General features: G+C 29.1%; 2 protein-coding genes across 10 annotated transcripts; one reads left to right on the forward strand and one right to left on the reverse strand.

The window, feature by feature from the left end:
• The first annotated feature begins 3,950 nt into the window (after positions 1–3,950).
• Positions 3,951–9,798, forward strand: LOC137820596 (probable E3 ubiquitin-protein ligase RZFP34). Of its 9 annotated transcripts, none has more exons than XM_068624751.1 (13): positions 3,959–4,099; positions 4,919–4,967; positions 5,814–6,516; positions 6,600–6,687; positions 7,149–7,208; positions 7,320–7,352; positions 7,881–7,958; positions 8,239–8,282; positions 8,615–8,655; positions 8,764–8,846; positions 8,946–9,037; positions 9,120–9,231; positions 9,436–9,798. In XM_068624751.1, the coding sequence occupies exons 3-13, from the start codon at positions 6,341–6,343 to the stop codon at positions 9,544–9,546; spliced, it is 918 nt and encodes a 305-aa protein (XP_068480852.1). In that variant the 5' UTR covers positions 3,959–4,099; positions 4,919–4,967; positions 5,814–6,340; the 3' UTR covers positions 9,547–9,798. The 9 variants fall into 9 exon arrangements, with proteins under 9 accessions (XP_068480851.1, XP_068480859.1, XP_068480852.1 ...); XM_068624749.1 differs by having other exon boundaries at positions 6,275–6,516; XM_068624752.1 differs by having other exon boundaries at positions 3,990–4,095; positions 6,275–6,516.
• Positions 9,799–14,121: 4,323 nt separating this feature from the next.
• Positions 14,122–16,889, reverse strand: LOC137822481 (FCS-Like Zinc finger 10-like). Its single transcript, XM_068627370.1, has 3 exons — positions 16,383–16,889; positions 14,858–15,985; positions 14,122–14,666 (listed from the first exon to the last, which is right to left on the reverse strand). Exons 2-3 carry the CDS (start codon positions 15,970–15,972, stop codon positions 14,510–14,512), a joined length of 1,272 nt encoding a protein of 423 aa, XP_068483471.1. The 5' UTR covers positions 15,973–15,985; positions 16,383–16,889; the 3' UTR covers positions 14,122–14,509.
• Positions 16,890–21,195: the final 4,306 nt, after the last annotated feature.

Raw genomic sequence — 21,195 nt, forward strand, 5'->3', positions numbered from 1 at the left:
TTCCTCACTATCACACCCTACTAACATGCAAACCAGTGCCTCACCATCACCATCTGTTCAACGAAATTCAGCTCCACCATCTGCAGATAACACTACTATTGATTGTCCATCGGTTAAAAACAAGCATCACATGCTTACACGATCTAAAGCAGCAGGTATATTCAAACCCAAAATATATATTGCCATTAAACTCCTGATTTCAATGAAAAAAATGTATTGTACATGTATGTAGGATCATATATATTGCCATTAAACCCAAAATATGTATGTAGGATCATATATATGCAATAACCTCCTGATTTCTCTTTCTCTAATCCTACACATGTTTGTAAACTTAATTACGCTATTTATGGCCTTAAGTAGGCTCCTCACTCTGGGTTTCACAAGTTAAGCCAGACTTTAATCTTGATGGGTTTTAACTGAATAAAGAGTGATCTTTCTTTGTTCACTAAGTTTACTAATCTATTAATTATTTTTATACTTATTTATGTTGATGATATTATACTCATTAGTAGTTCCTCTACTAAAATATCATCTATTACATTACTTTCTTGATATAAAAGTGGTTTGGCATAGGGACTACAATATTCACTTTTCTTAGACCAAATACATTAAACAAGTTCTTCACAAAGCAAGCATGCATGAAACTAAATCCTAGCGTACACATATGACTCCTTCAATGATCCTACTCTATAAGTCCATAGTTGGTGCTCTTTCCTACTCTGTCAACAAAGTCAATCAATACATGCATCAACCTCAAGAAAGTTTTCAAACGAATTCTCACATATCTTGATGGCATAATTCATTAGGGTATTCTCTTTAAAAAATCTTCAACTTCATCTATCAATAGCTTCATTGATGCAGATTGGAGATCAAACTTGGATGATAGGAAGTCTACTACAAATTTTTGCATGTATGTTCGCTCCAATATTATCTGTCAGGGATCTCATAAGCAACAAGTGGTTTCTAGAAGTAGTACAAAAGCTAAATATAGGAGTATTACAACCGTGTTTGCCAAAATTACGCGGATCATGTCTCTTATTAAAGAACTTTGAATTTTCTCTAATATTCTAGTGGATTATTCAGTTAATCTTGAAAATGTTCTTTTTGCTGCCAATCTTGTCTCACACTTCAAGGCCAAACATATTGAGTTCGATATACATTTTGAGTGTTATCAAGTTCAACAAAACTTATGGTAGTCTCGATACTAATCATAAATTCAAAGGGAATGATAACATTGATAATAACATCTAGTTATGTTATATTACTTTTTTTTATTCTTTTGTAAATGTTTTTATGTAAGTTTCTCTGTATGAATGAATATTCTTTTCCTATCTCATCTCTTTTCCTCATAACAATTTCTAACTAGTAAACTCTTATTTGATCTGCGTTTCAGCTTTCAATAATTCATTAGATAAATCTCACAACTATTGTCACTGGCAAATACTATCTTTGTCACGAAACACATGAATGAGAGTATGATAAACGAATTTTTTCCACTTGGCTCATATAGATCGGCAATAGTTCCGTAATTAGATAACTACGCAATAACCTAGGTACCTAATGACTTTAAGTCTAATTTAATCCCATAAAACCGGTTCATGTGGTGAGATTTGCATCCACTTATATACAATAAAATGTCCTAATCTCTAGTCGATGTGGGAAAAATTTATCTTCTATTAAATTTATTACTTGCTTTATAAGAAGTTTAAGAAACCTACGTCTTCTCCATAACATGATATTCTTAACACATTAGGGCAATCCTTAAAAACTCTTATTTGGAAATTCTGAGAAAGAGAACAGCAAGAATGAAAATTTTATGGAGTCCATGTTTAATGGTATGTTAAATAAGAAGTAGAAGAAAACATATAGATAACAGTATTTTGTTAATTGAAGAAAAACTTTATTTTCTTTTTGTTTTATCACGAAGAAGAGTATCGCTTTAAATAATGTGTAGAGGAATGAAATTTGATTTTGTGGATTCTTATGATAAATTTTGATTAGTTGCTAAAGATAGAAAAAATGTGTACTTATATAAGAAAGGCTTAAGTTAGTAAGAAATTTTTATAAATAATATAAAAAATAATTGAGTATTAAGTAAATATATCTTTTTATATTTATTACATATATTTATAAATTTTTGGACTTCCGATAATAAAACTAAATAATAAAAAATATATTTGACTGTACATAAGTACTTAAATACTGACATTTTATTCTTAATCCAACACTCAACACTGTTTAAGTCCTGAGTAACAAGCAATTATATTCAATTTTGATATTAATGATGATTAGTATATATCAATTTGAATATCTCTCGAGATGGATAAGTAGATCTATAAGTCTACGGAGCCAAAGAATTCAAGTAATTATTTAAATAAACATATGAACAATGAACAATAAATTCTCCATTTCTAAAATGAGTTGAATTTGGCATGTGGATTTATTAAAATGAAGTCAAATATTTACTACTATTTTAGTAATTCTTAGACTAAAAAATCTCACCTCACTTCACCACGTCAAGGAATATTTATATACATTGTCATCTCATATTATAAATTAATTTTTTTAATTATTTAGAAATAATTAATTATATTATATATTTTATTAAGTTTATTTAAAATAAAATCGTGTCGTAACATAAATAAATCATTTGCTATTTATTATATTTAAAAATTTATGTTGATAATATTTTATTATAATTTACTATAAGTTTATTCCTATGCTGATGAAATTAAATTATTATTGTTGTTAATAATAATTATTACTGATGAACTCTAACACTAACCTACTTCATGTAGTAACACTCTATTTTTATTATATTTTATTTTTTTCTAAAGAAAACAAATTTAAGGTGAATTCTTTTCTTTCACCAAACAAATAATACATTATAAGATGATCTTTTATATTTATTTAACATATCTTTTTGACATTTTACTCTTTTTCCCATAAACAGATCAAAAGGAAGTTTCACCCATTTCCAATGGAATAACTTTGAGTGAGAGAGTGTAGTAAAGTAGAATGTTAAAGAATATAGTTCAATTGCTTGTGTTTGTGTCTTGTCAAAGATAATCAATCTTTTTGGATAATTTTAAAAACTATTACAGACAAACCGACCATGTCAGAAATTCGCGGTGCTATTGTCGGATTATCGGATGATGGTGTCACTCGTGCAAGACCTCACAGCTAACACACATGGCATTTAATACACGTTGCTCTTTTAAATATCACAAGTGTCTTCTCTAAATTTCATACGTGTTATCTTCAAACATGATAATTAGACTTAATTATCATGAAAATTTTAAAAGAAAATTTAAATTAATTAAAAAATACAACAAAATTAATAAAAACATTCATATATAATATTTAATTTTTTCTCCTTATTACTAAACAATTTATTTTTTTCAAAATAATAGTGAATAATTAAGAATAAACTCAATTAAAAAGATACCTTAATAAAATAATTGTGCATGCTACATTAATAGTGTTGTATGTCTTTCAAATTTCTAATCCCTATTACCACATTAATATGAAGTAAGAAAGTAAGTAGATTCATAATGATTGTAGCAATCTTTTTATTACAAGAGGGTCATTTTATTATAAGAGGATCATTTAAATAAATAAGTTCATAAATGTTATCTGTCTTTGAATTTGTTTCTTTAACACCCTCAAAGTGGAAAGAAATAAAAATCATGACACATTATATATAATAAATAAAGAATTCATAGAGAATTTTTAACCACAGACAATTTTATAATGATTAAATTAAAATTTAATTATTCTCATCAGAAAAAAAGATGTTGAATTCATATTAAAGTTTAGCATTGAAAAATCAATCTTATATATTAAAATATTTGAAATGTAAAATACCAAATGCAGATGGGTAGTGTTGGAAATTCAGAAGTCTCTCGAAAGGACTCATATGTCCCAGACCTATAAATTGGAATGAGATTTTTTTGTAAATTCTTTATGATACTCCTCTACATCCTTTTTATCCTGGGTAAGGGGAGAGATACCAATCTCTGCTTCCGATTTGGGACTTCACATAGTATCTATAATTTTGAATTGGATCGCCCACCTCTCTCCGGCTCCCAAGTTGGTAGTACTGCCACAGATTTTTCACCATTTCTTCTTCTTTAGTAGTTTGTGGTGTTTGATGATTTTATGGACGGTTAGTTTTGGAGTTGAATGGTGTGTTGTTAAATGCTTTGAGAAGCATTGATTGCATTTATGTTATTGTTGTATATATAATTCAGATTGTATGAAGATGTGTTTGTGCAACAATGAAATTTCAGTGTCTTATAGCGTTTTCTGCCTTGGCTATCACCTCCATTAATCCCGTGAGTGTATTCTGCATTCAAACGCAGAATGAGAAACAGCTATTTATAGTGATGTGTATTGAGTGTTATACCTGTAAGAGATAGATTCTGCTGCTCCAACAATTAGAATCGTCCTTTCCGCTTGTGGAGGGTGACACTTGGACTACTTAGTATTATGTTAGTTTTTTCATACTAATCTTATGGAGATGTTCTATTGTAGAGAATCTCTATACCTCTTCTTTGCCAATGGACGGTAAGGTATAATATATAGGATTTGTGACTGCAAATGTTTTGAGGGGGAAGAGTGATGCTGGTGATGTCGGTGGAATATTTTGCAGGGATTGTAAATTCAGGGGATGCCCTTTATCAAACATTATCCCTTTATTTATATGAAGGGTGGAGTTGCCCAAAAAGCACCATCTTTATTACCGTATCCTTACCTTTTGCTACAATACCATTTTTGAAGTTTTTCTTTAATACCTTTCACTAGCTTCGACAAAAGATATATGATAGAACTTTGGTTTTGTTGAAGCATTTATGGAATTTCCTTTGCATAATTCATGACGATTATGCATCTGTTTCTTTGCCTGTATGAACAGTGAAAGGGTTGGCTTGATGCTTCGGCTGTTCTAGAAAAAACGCTTTCTGGTGAGTCCCACTTATTTTTCTCTCATGATTTAGAAATTAAAAGCACCGAAAATTATGATTTTTAATAAATTCTAACCAAGTCTTAGGAAGAGTAGCATTCCTCATTATGAAAATACCAATCTTGATGTTCCTTTTTCTTCCGCCCCGCCTTTCATCTACGGCCCAGTGAAGTTTCTATAGGAGACAAACCTGTTTGGAATATGGGCAAGGACATCATGCTTTTGAATCTTTAATATGGATTAGTCCTTGCAGTAGTGTGAACCTTCCTTTTGCAAAGGGGTAATGACCTTGAACGAATAAGTTGTCAAGTAAACTAACTAAACTGACTAGAAGAAGAAAAAGAAGAAGATTTTGTTTTTAATTTAACCAAAAGGGATCTATCTAGTTGCAGATTGCATGAAATTTTAGTAATAAGTTAAATTATTTGTCCTTTAGTTTCATTGAATTTTCAAATCGGCTTTTTTGGTATGTCAATTTTTGATAAGATTTTTCTATACAGTCAATTATAGCAATGACAAAACCTATATGAAAACATCTATGTGAGTGCTTGAAGGGATTTATTTGGTATTGTGACCTTAGAGGCTTTTTTTCCAGCTTAGATGGTTTATGAGCAAATTTATTAAAATAGGTTTTTTTAACCTAAATTCGCTGTTAAGTTTTGTATAACTAAGTTCCCATTTAATAAACATGTTAGAAACTTGATTAAATTGTTCTTCCAAAAGTAATAGTTAGTAAAATCTACCATGGTAAATTTCAGTTCTTGGAGGAGTCATGCAGAAAAATTTAGCAAGGTAGGGACCAATTGGAAAAGTAACCTTTTAAATATTTGCTTTTGGTAAGTTTCAGTTCTTGGAGGAGTCGTGCAGAACCGCCGAGTAAGGAAGGGCCAGTCCTTCATTGAGAATAAAATTAAGACATATTTACTCCATCTTCATTATTTGGAAGGCATGTTTGATCGAGTGATTTATTGTTTTAAACATGGTTGGAGTGTCTATTGGTTGGCTCCAGTATTCTGGGACTTGGTTCCAGAAGTTCTTCAAGAAATCAAGTGATCATTCTGTTGGTTGCAATCAATTGGTTTATGTGGAATTGTTGTGTATGCTCTTGTTTTGGTGTGTTCCCTCTTGGAGTATCACTGATTGGAGCTGGCCAACTTGAATTCAATTTTGTTGTTGCTGCTTTCAATTGATCTTCAGCAGTGTAGAAGAAAGCAACAGTGCATTCAGTGTTTACCTGGTTTGATGGGGGCAACGACATATGCCTTCTAGAAGTTTCGGGCTTATTTCTAAATAATTTATTGCGTGCAGGTCATCAGGCTTACTTACTGCCTGCTTCTAGATTGCTTTTAATCTTATTTGAAGATAGCTAGCATCATGGGAGGGGTGGCAGTATTGCACTCTGAGTCTCTGCAGCTTGACTGCAAGGACACGAAGCATGTGACTGAGAAAGATGTGTGTAATCATCTACCATCAAATGAAGAGCACATACTTGGAGAAGAATCAAGTCAAAAGATCAATAATTTGCGTGAGAGAGGAGATATGGAATATGGGTAAAGTCTATGTTCCTACACTATTTCTATTTACGTTTTTGCATTCCCTTTTCTTTTGTAAAAGACATTGGTTTCTCCTGCAGATGTCAACATTACCGGAGAAGATGCCGTATTAGGGCCCCCTGTTGCAATGAGATTTTTAATTGCCGCCATTGTCACAATGAGGCAAAAGTGAGTTAATTTCCCATTCTAGTATTTCGCTATAGTTGTTTTTACTCAAATACTTTATCTACCCTTGTTGTCTTTTTTACACAAATGATAAGGTTCCATCTTATTTCAAAATTAGGAAACTCTCCTTTTTTTGTCTTTTTTTTCGTGTAATTGAGGCAATATGCATTGAACCACACGAATGTGTGATTTCAATTTTTCTTGCCCCTTCATTTTGGGGTCATTTTGTGGCCCTGCCTACAAGTAGAGATTGTGTAAACTGGAACAGCAAATGACAGTAAATTCGACCTACTGTTTTTTTTTCTCTCTCTTGAGGTTTTAATGTGTGATCCTTTCTCATAAACTATGTGTAAGTGCAAGATAACTTACAACTGAGAATAGAAGGGAAAGGTGTCATTATGTATAACCTTTATGTTTGGCATTCCTTTTAATTTTTGGTGCTTTGTTATCTTGTTATTTTCTAGAATAATATCAACATTGATCAGAAGCACAGACACGATGTTCCCCGCCATCAAGTTAAACAGGTATCCTTATTTATTTTAACATAACTTATTTGGATATCTGCCATTCTGTGCTCCATATCCTTTTGTCATTTCATGTTGAAGCAGTGCTAATTAGTAACACGATAAATGCAGGTTATATGTTCACTTTGTGGGACCGAACAAGAGGTGAGTTTAGATTTTCTTGCTATCTTTCAGTGTAATCTTCCACAATGGTATATTAATAATGGTAATGCAAGATTTACCAATTAATTGGGCGATTAAATAAGTTTTTGTCGAATAATAGAGGAGCGATGACCTATGAATTTGATTACATTTCTAAAATAATTTTATCAATGTACCAAATTTACCTTCACTGTTAATGAATTTTAATTTTTTTCTCATTATCTATTAAATAGAACACACATATTCCTTCATAATATTTAATAGGGACAAACCAAGGTATTAATAAGATGTGTATAGCATATTACTTTATGAAATATCTTTTAGATGGTTTGGGCAAAGTGTAAACAGTTACTAGTTTTGTTACAATCTTCTAGATATGACCGGGCAATGTGCCCCTTAAAGTTGAAACTACTGAATATTCATACATTGTTTTTCAAACCCTCCTTAAGATCACTATGAATATTAATTTTGCATCATTAAGAATATGCTATGAAAGTAGTTTTCTCTTGTGTCAATATATGTTGCTTCCAGGTTCAGCAAAACTGTATTAACTGTGGTGTTTGTATGGGCAAGTACTTCTGTGGGACGTGTAAGCTCTTTGATGATGATGTGAGCGCTTAATCCAGGAACTTTTTTATTTTATTTTATTTTATTTTTGTATTGTGTTTTGTGTCTTTATATCTATTTATTCTATCTGTGGGATAGCCAGATTCTATTCTCTTTACTGAGGTAAGTGGTTTGGTGATGGATTTTAACTGATTATATGAACTGTTAACTATCCAGATTTCCATTATGTTGCATGTTTAGTAATGCTGACTGTCTTTTCACATATTTGTTAGATAGAATTTGTTACATTATTAAACTGTCTTGATTATTTTATCTGCTGCAGGTATCTAAGAAGCAATATCATTGCAGTGGCTGTGGAATTTGCAGGTATGAACCCCTGATATGTTACCAGTATTTTTGAGAGAAAAGTATGAACTAGAATTAAAATTAGTTATTTCACACGTTATGCATATAAGCTAATTTGTCTATAAACTATAATTTATGAAGAAATTTATTATTTCTTCTAGAAGTGTTTATGAGAATCAAGTTAAATTATCTGAAATATTGAACCCTCCAGCTGTATTACTCAGGGTTAAACCTGCATCTTGTGCCTGTTCTTTACATATAGATTGACTCATCAATGTACTTTGCAAACTGTTAGATTGACTTTATTTAGTATCAAGATTCAGACTGATTGAGTGGGATATGTTTTGATACAGAACCGGAGGATGTGAAAATGTCTTCCACTGCTTCAAATGTGGTAAGTGTATGTTTGTATCCCATGTTGTTTTAATAAACACTAAATGTCAACACAATGGTGTCAAAATGATTTACATACTGGTCATGCTTTCATGATTTCTTTGCACAGGTTGTTGCTACTCAACTCAGATGAAAAACAGTCACCCTTGTGTGGAAGGAGCAATGCATCACGATTGCCCCATTTGTTTCGAGGTAACATTTTACAAATCTCTTATTTCAGCACCTCCGAGACTATTCCCAATTTGTTGAGTTTCTGAAATTGACAAAGTGCAACAAATTTGGTGATTACAGTACTTGTTTGAATCTGTGAATGATGTCCTTGTTTTGCCTTGCGGACATACAATACATAAGAGCTGCCTGAATGAAATGGGGGAACATTTCCAGTGAGTATCACAGCTCGTCTCCTCTCTTGTTCCACATCTATCTGCTTGAAATGAGCTGATTTTGTATTTGATTCTGCATCAGGTATGCATGCCCTCTCTGCTCCAAGTCAGTTTGTGACATGTCAATGATTTGGGAGAAGTTTGACTTGCAGATTGCTGCTACACCAATGCCTGAAGCATATCGAAACAAAATGGTAAGTAGTATCTCTATCTTTATTTTTGTTTTCGTGTGATGGTGTTGTATGCTGTAATAAGATCCTCATATTAATAAACTATGCAACAATGTTGTATAATGAATCAATAGTTAACTTTTAGAAATTTGTTCTGAATTAAACACTATAGAAAAGTTACCTGACCTTCTGATTTGTGAAGAACTAAAGGTGATATTCCCTCAACAGATTTGGATTCTTTGTAATGATTGCACTAAAACTTCTCACGTCCAGTTCCATCTTGTTGCTCAAAAGTGCTTGAACTGCAAATCCTACAACACACGACAGATAAGAGGCTGAGGAAATGCCTTACATGTGGGAGTTTTTATTTCAACTACAGGCAGACCAAAACACATGCAAGAAAAATACTGTTTATCATGTGGGTCACCAGTTATGATGTTGGGGGCAAACTAGTTAAGGTTTCTTCACTATGTAACGTTTGTTTGGGATAATCTGAACTTTCAAATTTGCTGTTACTTTATATATATGTTTCTACGGTCGAAATCTTAATTATCTCAACAGTTGAGCTATAGTCAATTTTATATTAGAACATCTATGGAAGTAATTTATTTGAGTTGTTTAATATATTAAAAAATGTGATTTGTGTTCCTTGTGTTTGTATTTTAATGAAAGAAAATTTTAAGGAATTATTTAGATTTAATTAGGGAACATAATAAAATTATTATTATTATTAGAATTTTGGACAACATATTGTTTTTTATTTGTAAGGAGCAGTTACCTGTAAAAGTATTTTTTTTTTTAAATAACTTCAAATGTCACAAGAATGTTTTAACAACTTCAAGCAACAATTGTTAATCCCACTTTTTTTTCAAGAAAATGATGACATGGATAGTAAAAACTACATACAGAAAACAATGAGATAAGTTGGGAAGTGTTCCAAATTATGAGAATGAGAAATAGGGAGAAGCATGTTAATGTTTAAATTCTTTGTTAAGTGTTTTTCAGTTAAAGAAGTGTTATTTTCTCTTATTCATCCATTCTTAAGCCATTAAAAAAATACTACATTATTTCTTATGGGGTGTATATTCTAGTATGAAATTTCATGGTTCTGAAAACAAGTTTGTATTTTCTCCTAATTTAGTAAGATAATAATAATAATCTTTTTCAGGTTATTGGGGACCAATTTAATAAAGATTTCAATGCATATTCTTCTAATTTTATATTTATACAATCTTGATTCTTATGTTTCTAATAGAGTGATTATAGTTCCTGAATTTTATCACATGGAAATTGAGTGCCTCTATCATCCTCACATCTAATAATAGTAATTAAGTTTATTTATATGAATCCTTATACTCAATTTATTTATATCAATATCCTCACATCTTACATGATTTTTCACACATGATTGAAATAGCTTCAAAGAGAAATTCAGTAGAGTGATTGCAGAAATGGTAATTGTCTTCATAATATAAAATAATAATAACATAAAACAAGTTAAGTAAAGCATACTAGTTTTATTTATCTAATTGGAATTAAACATTATTTGATTCTAACTACACTGACTTGGTAGATATCCAACCACTTTGAAGAAGAAGTTTAGAAATTCACAGAGAATAAGATCTCAATTGCTAAAGTTAGAAGGAGGGTTGATCAAACTCTTAGTCTAGTGAGAATAAATTTGATAAACTATAGTACAAGATTGGGTGTTGGTTCATTAAATTCTAGTGGCTAATGAGAAAAAGAAACCTAGTTTTCTAGATTTTTACCTTTTCACCCTCTTATTTTTCTCATGTATTTTCTTTAAATACTCATTTTGTTTTTTCTCATTTATAACTTCTCCAAAAACTCCATTATTGTGTTGTTTTTCATAGGGTTATGTTAGCTCTTGCTCAACAGAAAATTTATTAGGTTGTGAAAAAGATGGTAATTAAAAAAAAATTATAGATAATTATAATTAGAATGTTTTTTCATAGGTATTATGCTAGCTCTTTTTCAACAGGAAAATTTATTAGGTTGTGAAAAATGTGGTAATTCTAAAAAAATTTTGTAGATAACTATAATTAAAATAAAAAAATATAATTATTCATTTATGTTTTGTTTGGATTTGAAGATAGATTTGAAGAAGTGAATTTGAGGTGAAAGTGAGTAAAAAGTGAGGTTGTTTAGATTATGGGAAAAATATAAGAAGATAAAGTTTATGAAAGTTAGTGAATGATGTGATTGATAAAATATTATTTTTAGACAAATAAAAGTGTAAATTTACAAATGTATCCTTATAATTAAAATAAAATATGATTAAATTTTTTTAAACATATATATTTACAAACTTTTTTACATATATATTTTGTGCAAATAAAATTCTTAAATTATTAAAACAATTTAATAAATACAAATTAAAATTATTTAATATGAGTATTTAAATAAAATATAAAATAAATAAAATTCTTAAAGTATTTAAAATCTTATATAAATATAAATTTAAAATTTAAATTATTCATTATTAATATTTAAATAAAATATAAAATAAATAAAGAATGCATAGTATGGTTGGAAGAAAAAATTTTAAACTTTTCAGAAGGACAAAAATGTAATAGCATTTGGTCTATGGATTTTTTCTACAATCTCTTCAAAGGCACAAGGAAAGTTTTTTTATTTTCTTTGCTCAACTTCTCTCTCTATACCTCTCCAATCTGAAAATATAAACACACACATTCTTTGCTTTTCTATATGCATGAATAGTGTTCATGCAAAAACAAACAGAGACTTAGGGTTATGGTGTGTTTGGATTGATGAGAGAATGTGTGGAAATTTGAAGAAGTGGACGTGAGAGTAAAGTGTGAAGAAAGTGGGAATATTTGGATTGGAATATATTAGAGTGGATGTGTGAGGAAAGTTTATGGAAGTTTGTAAGTGATGTGATGGTTGTGAGAATTTTTTTTTTTAAATGTGTAAAATGTTACTTTACAAATTTACCCGTACCTATTAAAAAAAATATTAAAATGAGTTACTTTTGTTTAAAAATAAACAACTTTCACATTTAAAAGTTTTAAAATTATAATTTTAAAAAATATGTATTCTACAAATTTAAAAATTTTAAAAATATAATTTTAAAAAAATATGTATTCAACAAATTAAATATAAACAGGACTTCACGTAATTTCTTAAAATATTAAACATATATTATAATATTCAAAAATAAATCAGATATTATATAAAAAAAATATTTTTTAATATAAAAAATAAAAAATTCTACAACAAAAAATATAACGTAATTGATAAAAAAAATCATAAAAAATTATAATTAAACAAACTATAACTCATAAACATAATAATTATACATAAAAATATATTAATAATAAAAATAAAAACAAATTAAATAGAAATATAAATAGAAATTAAGTAATTTCTTAAAATATTAAACATATATTATAAAATTAGAAAATAAATATAAATAAAAAATACTATTTTTTAATATTAAAAAATCTTGCAGTAATGGAAAATAAAAAAAATACTATAACAGTAGAATAAATAAGGTAAATTCGAAAATAATACATGCTGGTGGTTTTTCCTCCACATCTCTTCATTTTGAGGGGAGAAAATATTTAATATTCACATATATATATTTCTCATTCTTTTTTCACAAAATCCTATATTCAAATACTTGATATCCATTCCCTTCTTTACCTGTGAACAATAAATCCACAGAAAGAGACATACTCTTGAATTATGTGGTAAATCAATGATATGGGTGAAGGATGAATTGTGAAGTTGTTATGTAAATTATACAAGTATCATAATCTTTATTTAGAAGGCCATTAATGGATTATTCTTATATTCACGAATTAAAGATTAGTGAAGAATCTATGTTTCTTATAACTGAGAGTTTGATCAAGTTCATAAATATCTTACTAACTTTGAACGAAAACAATCAAGACAATGTCACTTTTTTTATTGTTTATTGTTAAATAGAACTATTTATGTGTGGAATATAGTTAAATATTTTCATTCATTATTCTGTCATTATTATATATTTAGAAGTAATATATCTTTATAGTATATTTTCTTATCTAGTTGTAACAGGAATGAGTCTCCCTTACCACCCTTAAGTATATATAAGAAAAAGAGGGCATTGTGGACTTTTAACACCCTTATAGAAATGGGTGTAGAAAGCATGGGGTGACAGGAAGTAGAAGCATGGGCTTAAACTATACCTTAAGTTCTCTTAGGAAATGGGTTCAGATCTCCAACAATCTCTTCTTCGATTTAGTTTCAAATCTCTCTGATAACCCTTGCTTCAGACCTTGAAGCTAACATCATAGTATAGCTTCTTTCTTCTTAAAATTTTACATATCAAAACAAATTCAAAGTAAGAATTTATTGCTCTTGTTTGTATGACAAAACTCAAACACAACTTCGTAAACATTTTTAATATCGTTTTTGGGATCATAATTGAAGTTTTATTTCCCTAAAGATTCATATAAATGACTGAAATGAAACTTCCATTCTAATTAAAGTTCACCAACTACATATAAATGTTGTACTCCTTAATAGGTCATTTTTTTAATTTCTTTCTAAGGAGAAGAGTTTGATGTCAAGGCAGATTTCTCACTTCTCTTGTCCTGTTTTAAGACAAAAACATAGAAATTGCATTGTTTTTAGATAAGTGAAGTGTAATTTAGAACATGAGGAACCTCCACTTTTGACATTTGAGGATAATGAGAATATTGGAAGGAAATTACACATTACTTTCTCACAGTATAAGTAAAATGCATTTCTCAAAAGTTGGCATTTTTTTTACTAAAATAGGAGTCACATGAACCATCTGAATGAAGCATATTCAAGGCCAAAAGGAACTTCAGCTTTCAGATTTTCAGTCCAAAAGCTCAGGAAAAGGCAAGATGTTGTGTAAACTTGGACAATAGCACATATCATAGAAGTTAAAAAGAAAAAAAAACTTTTTTTGGGTTGTATACATTGACTCAATAGAGAGATAATGCAAGAAAAATTCAAAAGGGTAAGCCAGAAAAATAGACCTCAACCCTTTAATTTTCTGCAGGCTATCAATGGTTTGATAACATATATCTCTATTTATATGGAAAACAAAACTAACTTATTGAGAGCCACAATTCACCAAAGACCATGACAAGGCTGAAACACCAATTCCAGCAAGACGCAATGATGTACAAAACGATCATCCATGGCTGCTAACAGATGCACATAAAACAGCTTCTTCTGAACAGATGATCAGGTGCGTGCACCATTGTCATGGACCAAATGGTGCATTTGGCAGATAATTCTTCTATGAAGCTGTGAGAATGTCTGCTTCAAAAAGTAGCTCGCCAAGTTTTGGCTTTTCAGAGTTTTCACAAGGAGGGTTGGTGTTGGATTTCTCTAGTTCCTCATCAATCATGATCTCCATTGCACGACAAGTTAAACTGCAAAATGCCTTTTCACCCCTGCAACATATAAAATCATGCCAACCTTAGAACCAAATTCAATATCCGCATAACACACACTGATAGCATGTTCAAAAGTTATAACTATTAGCTTCTTAAAATTAGATGTAAAAAATGACAAATGAGATGTAGAACCGAACATGCTATGAGTCACAATAGAAGAGATGTTGCAATGCCAAGGACTAACTCACCCATAAATATAAATGTCCTTCCCCTCTTCTAGTTTCTTGTTGCAATGGTGGCAGAAACTCAAGAAATCGCTTGAGGGATATGGGTTTGGACTCCCCAACCTGTTAGCAACAGGGTTCACTCCCTTCTCCTTCTCCTTCTCTTCATTCTTGTAATGGATTTTGAATGCATTAGAATGGGTCTCCAGAATGCAATCCCCAAAAATGTGAGTTGTTTTTGGATTGGGGCCGTAGGAAATCACACATGTGTAGTCCTCGGAGAGTTCAATCTCACTAGCAGACAGAGACTTGATAAATTCATTGGAGGAGCTTATGGAAAGAGTGTTTGTGTTGAACTTTGTAGGTGGGAAGGTATTTGAGTTCTGGCTTCCCCCAATAAAATGAGGAGGAGAGCTCAATTGGAAGTTCACATCTTTCACAGCAAAACTATCAGTGTCTGAATCAGAGAAGGAAATGTTTAAGCCAGAAAGCTTTTTCAGTTGACTGCACGAGTCCAATGAACAAGACCTGGTTCTCCTAAACAGCTCGTGTTCAAGGCCACTTTCCCCAATCTCAAAAAGAACAGTGGACTCAGATTCACCCTTGTGGGTGGTAACAGATCGGTTTTTGGGGCCATAAGGAGCTTTACAAAAATCTTTGGGCAAAGACTTGGACCCCTCCAGAAAATCCCTATGGATTTGGCAATTTGAGGCTTTGATCATCATTTGGGGACTTACACTGACCCTCTTGCTCTCTGGTGACTGGAGAATTTTCCCAGAAAACCTAGAACAGTCTTCCAAAGACTCCACAATGCCTAGACCTACTTTGCAACAATCCCAACTCCTTGGGTGTCCTTCATGAGGTGAAGATCTTGGCTTCCTAACAGGGTTGCCTAGATTTGAAAGAACTCTAGCATCAAGGGGAGAAGTGGGGCTCCTAACTGAATCAGAATCCAATAACCCTTTTGGACCTAGACCCACATACAGACAAGGAACATTGAAAATTGAGTGGCCCTTGATGTTGTTGCGCCCCAAAGCATGATGAGTTTGAGAATAGTGCTCCGAATTGGCTTCACACTGTGTCAGATTACTCATGTGGTGTTGTTCCTTCTGCATTGACCTGTTCCTCTTCCTCAGCATTATCTCAAAACACCTACACACACAAACCCAACCAATGCTAATCAAGTAACCACACCCCAGAAAATAAAAATCACAACTTTGAAAACATGTCGCACTAATTGCAAGATTCTCCACATACCCAGAAGAGAAACCAACAAAAAATGCTAGTAAAGAAACCAAACACAGTTATTATACTTCACCCCAGAACTCCAAACTCAAAAAAAGTGAACTAAAATCTCCGAAAGAACAAAACTTTTGTATGCCACTGAAAGATCAGTGAGCATGCCAACTACAAACAAAACCCCACTCTAACAAAACCAAAGTGAAAACAGCCAAAGGTTACCATCAGTGACATGGGGCAAGAAAACCAGGGCATGAAAAAGAAGAACAAGGACGAAGTCAAAGAAAAATAAAACAACTAATCCACCCACCCTATTCTTTCTCTGTGCTACGGAAACTTCACAGAGATGAAGTTGTGAAGTAGAGTGTAGAGTCCCAAATGCAGTAAAAAAAGAGAGAAGATGTGTGAAACTTGTGCAGTACGATTCCTCTCTCTTCTTGCATGCCTCAAAATCAGCGAAGCAGTGAGCTTCTGAAATACTCCTCTCTCTCACACACTCTCTCTCAATAAATGTACTATACAATAATACTGTATCTATCTGCCCACAGAATTGTTTTCCGTTTGTACTTTCCCCATTTTTGCTCAATGGTTCATTGCAAATGGGTGTGTTTTTTTTGCTCAATTAGCATTGAAATTGAACTTAGCAAAGTAATTCATGGATGTGGTGAAGGGTTATGGTCTTAATTAAATTAACTACTAATTAAATTAATGGTTTAAGACAACTGTTTGCACTCTCTGTGGACACCAGATTTTTTTCCTTTGCCCAATTTACTCTCCAGTGTCTGAATCACCCATAAATTTCCATGAAGAAATATGCACACACATAATTGATGCCTTCCATTTATATATGCTGAAAATTTAATGTAGGGTGCTGCTGCAATGTTCACAATGAATTTTATTTCCAAAATATCTGTTGTACTACATTAATGGATATTACAGAATAATGCTTCATTGTTTGGTCTTCTATTTTTTACATTTTTTTTTAATTTTTTTCATCTGTACAATTAGTTTATCTGTTAATTTGATATTCTGTATTTAATAAAAATGTTGAATTATTAGATTACTAACATGGAATTTGAGACAATTCATTGAATCTACATTTTAATTGATATCATAATTGATGTTTTTTGTTATCATATTAAGAAATGGAAGTAAAGGGAAAATCTGGCTGAAAAGAATGCCAATTGTTGTTGTTCTAAAACACTTTAACTGAAACCAATCAAAATTAGAAACACTTTAACTGTGTGATTTCAACTAAACTTCTGTAGTTAATAGTATTGATGTAAATTTGTTCTTATTTTGTTTTGTTCTTAATATAATATTGATTTTAAATAAGTATTTGATTAACAGTTTTTTAATATTATTGTTATTTCTAATTTTATAATTTTAAAAATATTTCTTAAAATTATCCTTAAAAAAATACTAGGAAACTAAAGGATGGTGATAAATGAATATAAAATTAACAATGATAATTAAATGTCATAAGTTTATAGTTTATAAATTAAGAGTTACTTAATAAGTTAATGGTTATCTAAATTTTTTTAATTTATAAGTTATGAACCCTGAGATAATTTATTATATTAAATATTTTTGATAAAGTAACTAATAAAATATTAATAAACGTGAAATAAACGTGAAATAACATAAAAGTATGATATAAATAAAAAATTTACTTTTAAATAAAAAATATTATCATGTAATTATAATTTAATAATTTTTAAATAATTAAACCTTTTAATAGATTTTTTAAAAAAAGTTGTGTGAAGGTTTTCCTTCTAATAACTTATTTTATTTAAATGACTTGATGTAATGAATACTGATGATTTTTTTTTAATAAAATAAAGTTTTTATTTTTCAATTTAAATGACTGTTATATTGATTTTTTTATATAATTTTTATTGTGTGTAGTTTTTAGTATGAAATCATGTTACTTCAATTTGCAATGTTACATATTTCTTAATTTGAATGACATAAAATTTAAAAAATAATAAATATTAAAAATTGTATAATTATTAATTATCTCCATAAAATTAAAATAAATAATTAGTAAATTTTAAAGATAATAAAAATTAATTAGAATATAAATAGTAATAATAATTAAAAAAAAATAAACTACTATATCTACAAACTATAGAAGTTAGTTCAAATAGTTTATAACATATTAGTTGGATACTTTTAATGCATTTACTAAACAGTAGTATATTGATTAAACTAGTCTATAAACTCAGTAAAGTAAATTAGTAGCTTTCAAATTTTCTAAAATAAATTAAGTAATTTATAATTTATATAAGTTAGAGATATTTAAAATAAACTATTGTAATGCTTTTATTAAATATTTTTGTATTGGTAAAAGTATATTATAAATTCATCAAATTAGTTAACAGTACTAACACATTTTCAAACACAGTGTAAAAGTTTAAAATACTCATAAACCTGACATAAAATAGTGAATAGGAAAATGTAAGAAAAGGAGTTACTTTTTTATATAGTGTAGTAAATCAAAGTTTAGATCTAATTTAATAAAAGTGATGATATTTTATTAAGAAATTGAATTTTAACTCCAACAATTTTGTTAAGATTTGGTTGTTATTCAGTGAATTAATTAAAATGAAGTTGATATATTAAAATGGTGAGTTTAATTTGGTATGATTAATTAGTGTGTAACTGTATGAGAAGTGTGGTTTTTTTTACAGTAGAAGAATGAAGAGAGAGAAAGTGAGTGATGAGAAAACGACAAAAGAGAGTGAGTGATGATTGAATTAGAAACTGACAATGCATATGTTGACTGGGCAAAGTGGACCCCACAAAGACGATCACACAATGTAAAGAAGAGAAAAAGATGCTAAAACAAAACTGCACCATTCTTAATTATAACTTTCATTTAAATATTATGTTATTTAATATCTTTCAATTTGGTTAAATTGTTAAAAAAATTAATAATTGGATTGAAATTATAAAATAAAGAAATGTAGTAAATTATAATGAAAAACGTTTTCATTTTACAAGTACATTATTTTCTCAACAATGCATTAACTTAAATATTTTTTGGAACTGTCTATTTTATTTTAAGTTTTTTTTTATGGATTGATAAGATATAATTTTTAATAGAATTCTTTTTTTTAAAATTTGTTTGAAATATTATAAGATAAATTTGATTATTTTAATATGGTATCATTCTAAAATTTAATAAAAGAAAGTAAGAATTAGTAATATTTGATATGTTCCCCTTGTGTAAGAGTAACGACAAAAAGGAACAATAAAATGATGAGAATATACCGAATGAAGAAGAAGATAATGTTTGCAGAGCGTGTGCAAACCAGTGAGAAAGAAAATGAACTTCGTGTCATGGCCAATGATCGTATAGAATATTTGTTTCAAAAAGATAATGAAATGAAAATATAATAAATATAAATTTAATTGTTTGTGTTTTTTTCTTTTATTTCATCACATACTATAATTATATTATATTATATTATATATATAATAACTGGTTGTATATATAATTATATTATTAAGTATATAATGTAAATGATAACCTATTATATTATGTTATATTACATATATGATAATGGATTATAAAATATAATATAATAAATAATAATAAGTAATTACAAATAATATTATATAAACAAATAAAAATACTAATAAAAATATTTTATAATATTAAATAATTAAAAATACTATTATTAATAATAAAATTATAATTTAATAATTAATTAAAATTAATTTATAACAACAAATATAATTTCATCATTTTATAAATATTATTTTATAATTTTTTGAAATTATTATATTTAGAAAAATATATCATCACTTTGTTAATTAATGGAACATACAATCAACATAAATTTGTCCATTTAGATCAATTGACTAGCAGAAAAATTAATGGAACTTAATAAATTGGTTAACAACCATCATCAAATATTGTACATTTAGTATTTGTTCTCTTTGTTCTTCTTTTCCACACACTATTAGAAACTTAAACAGAACATTTATATTGTTGTAATATATATAACTTTTTTTTTTATTTTTTTTATACACGTATCTTTCTTCTTCCACAATACATGTTATGTTACACGTTTTAAATTGAGAAAAAAAATGTGTAATTTTAATTTTAAATTTTAACTTGCTGAAGAAAAAGACGTGAAATTCACGTTATTTTAAGTACACGAGTTGTGAATATATTTGAATAATTTTTTATATCATAACTAGCAATTTCACATGGATAAATTTAACTAATACTATTTTAATTATTGATCAATAAGCTGAAGAATAAAATTTGCAACATATATTTTAATAATATATTTTTTAATACATTTTTTGAACATGTACTTTATTGTTTATTGAAAATTTCTGTCAAAAAATAAAATTTTGTATGTTTTTAACTTTTATCTAATGAGTTTTATTCAGTACTTTTTTCTGTTCATGTATAGGTTTATATATATATATATATATATATATGAAAATAAAAAATAAGTTTTTTATATGTTAGTGTTTATTGTCTAACCTGTGTCACCGTCTATTTCTAGTTTTTTTTAGTTCTCTATTTTCTTGAATGTTTTATGGAAAAAGTGTGTTGATCCTACTTTCTCTAACAAAAATCCTTATATTGAAAATTAGAGAAAGTATTATCTACATCGATTTTTTTTCTATCATTTTTTCTTATTTTCTCATGAACTAAGTTATCATTAATCTCTTCTCTTAATACTATACCATTTTTGGATTGGTCGGTGTGTTAGTTGAAAACTGGCCACTTTGTTGCTTTGCAAACTATTTAGCAATCTACTCCACTTGCGTTTCTAAATTTTTTATTGTTGCTTCATTATTTTTTTAATTGGCCAACTTGCATAAATTTTTCCAAGGTGTCCACCTTGCCTTCCCTGGTTACTCATATAATTTATTTCTACTTTTGATGAATTATTTTGATAAGAACAGTGACCATTGGGACGATTAGTTGAGTATGACTTTGAGATGCTTGCACAACTTGTAATTGTTGTGGCAGTTTAGATATTTGTGCAGTTAATGCCTCAAGTTGCTGTGTCAAAATTTTATTCTGAGTCAGAATTACATCTGAAGTATTTAGCTCTAACAACCCTTTCTTCTGAATGTATTGTCTATCATGT

The sequence above is a fragment of the Phaseolus vulgaris genome, chromosome 9 (genome assembly GCF_000499845.2).
Source record: "Phaseolus vulgaris cultivar G19833 chromosome 9, P. vulgaris v2.0, whole genome shotgun sequence".
Classification (NCBI taxonomy): domain Eukaryota; kingdom Viridiplantae; phylum Streptophyta; class Magnoliopsida; order Fabales; family Fabaceae; genus Phaseolus; species Phaseolus vulgaris.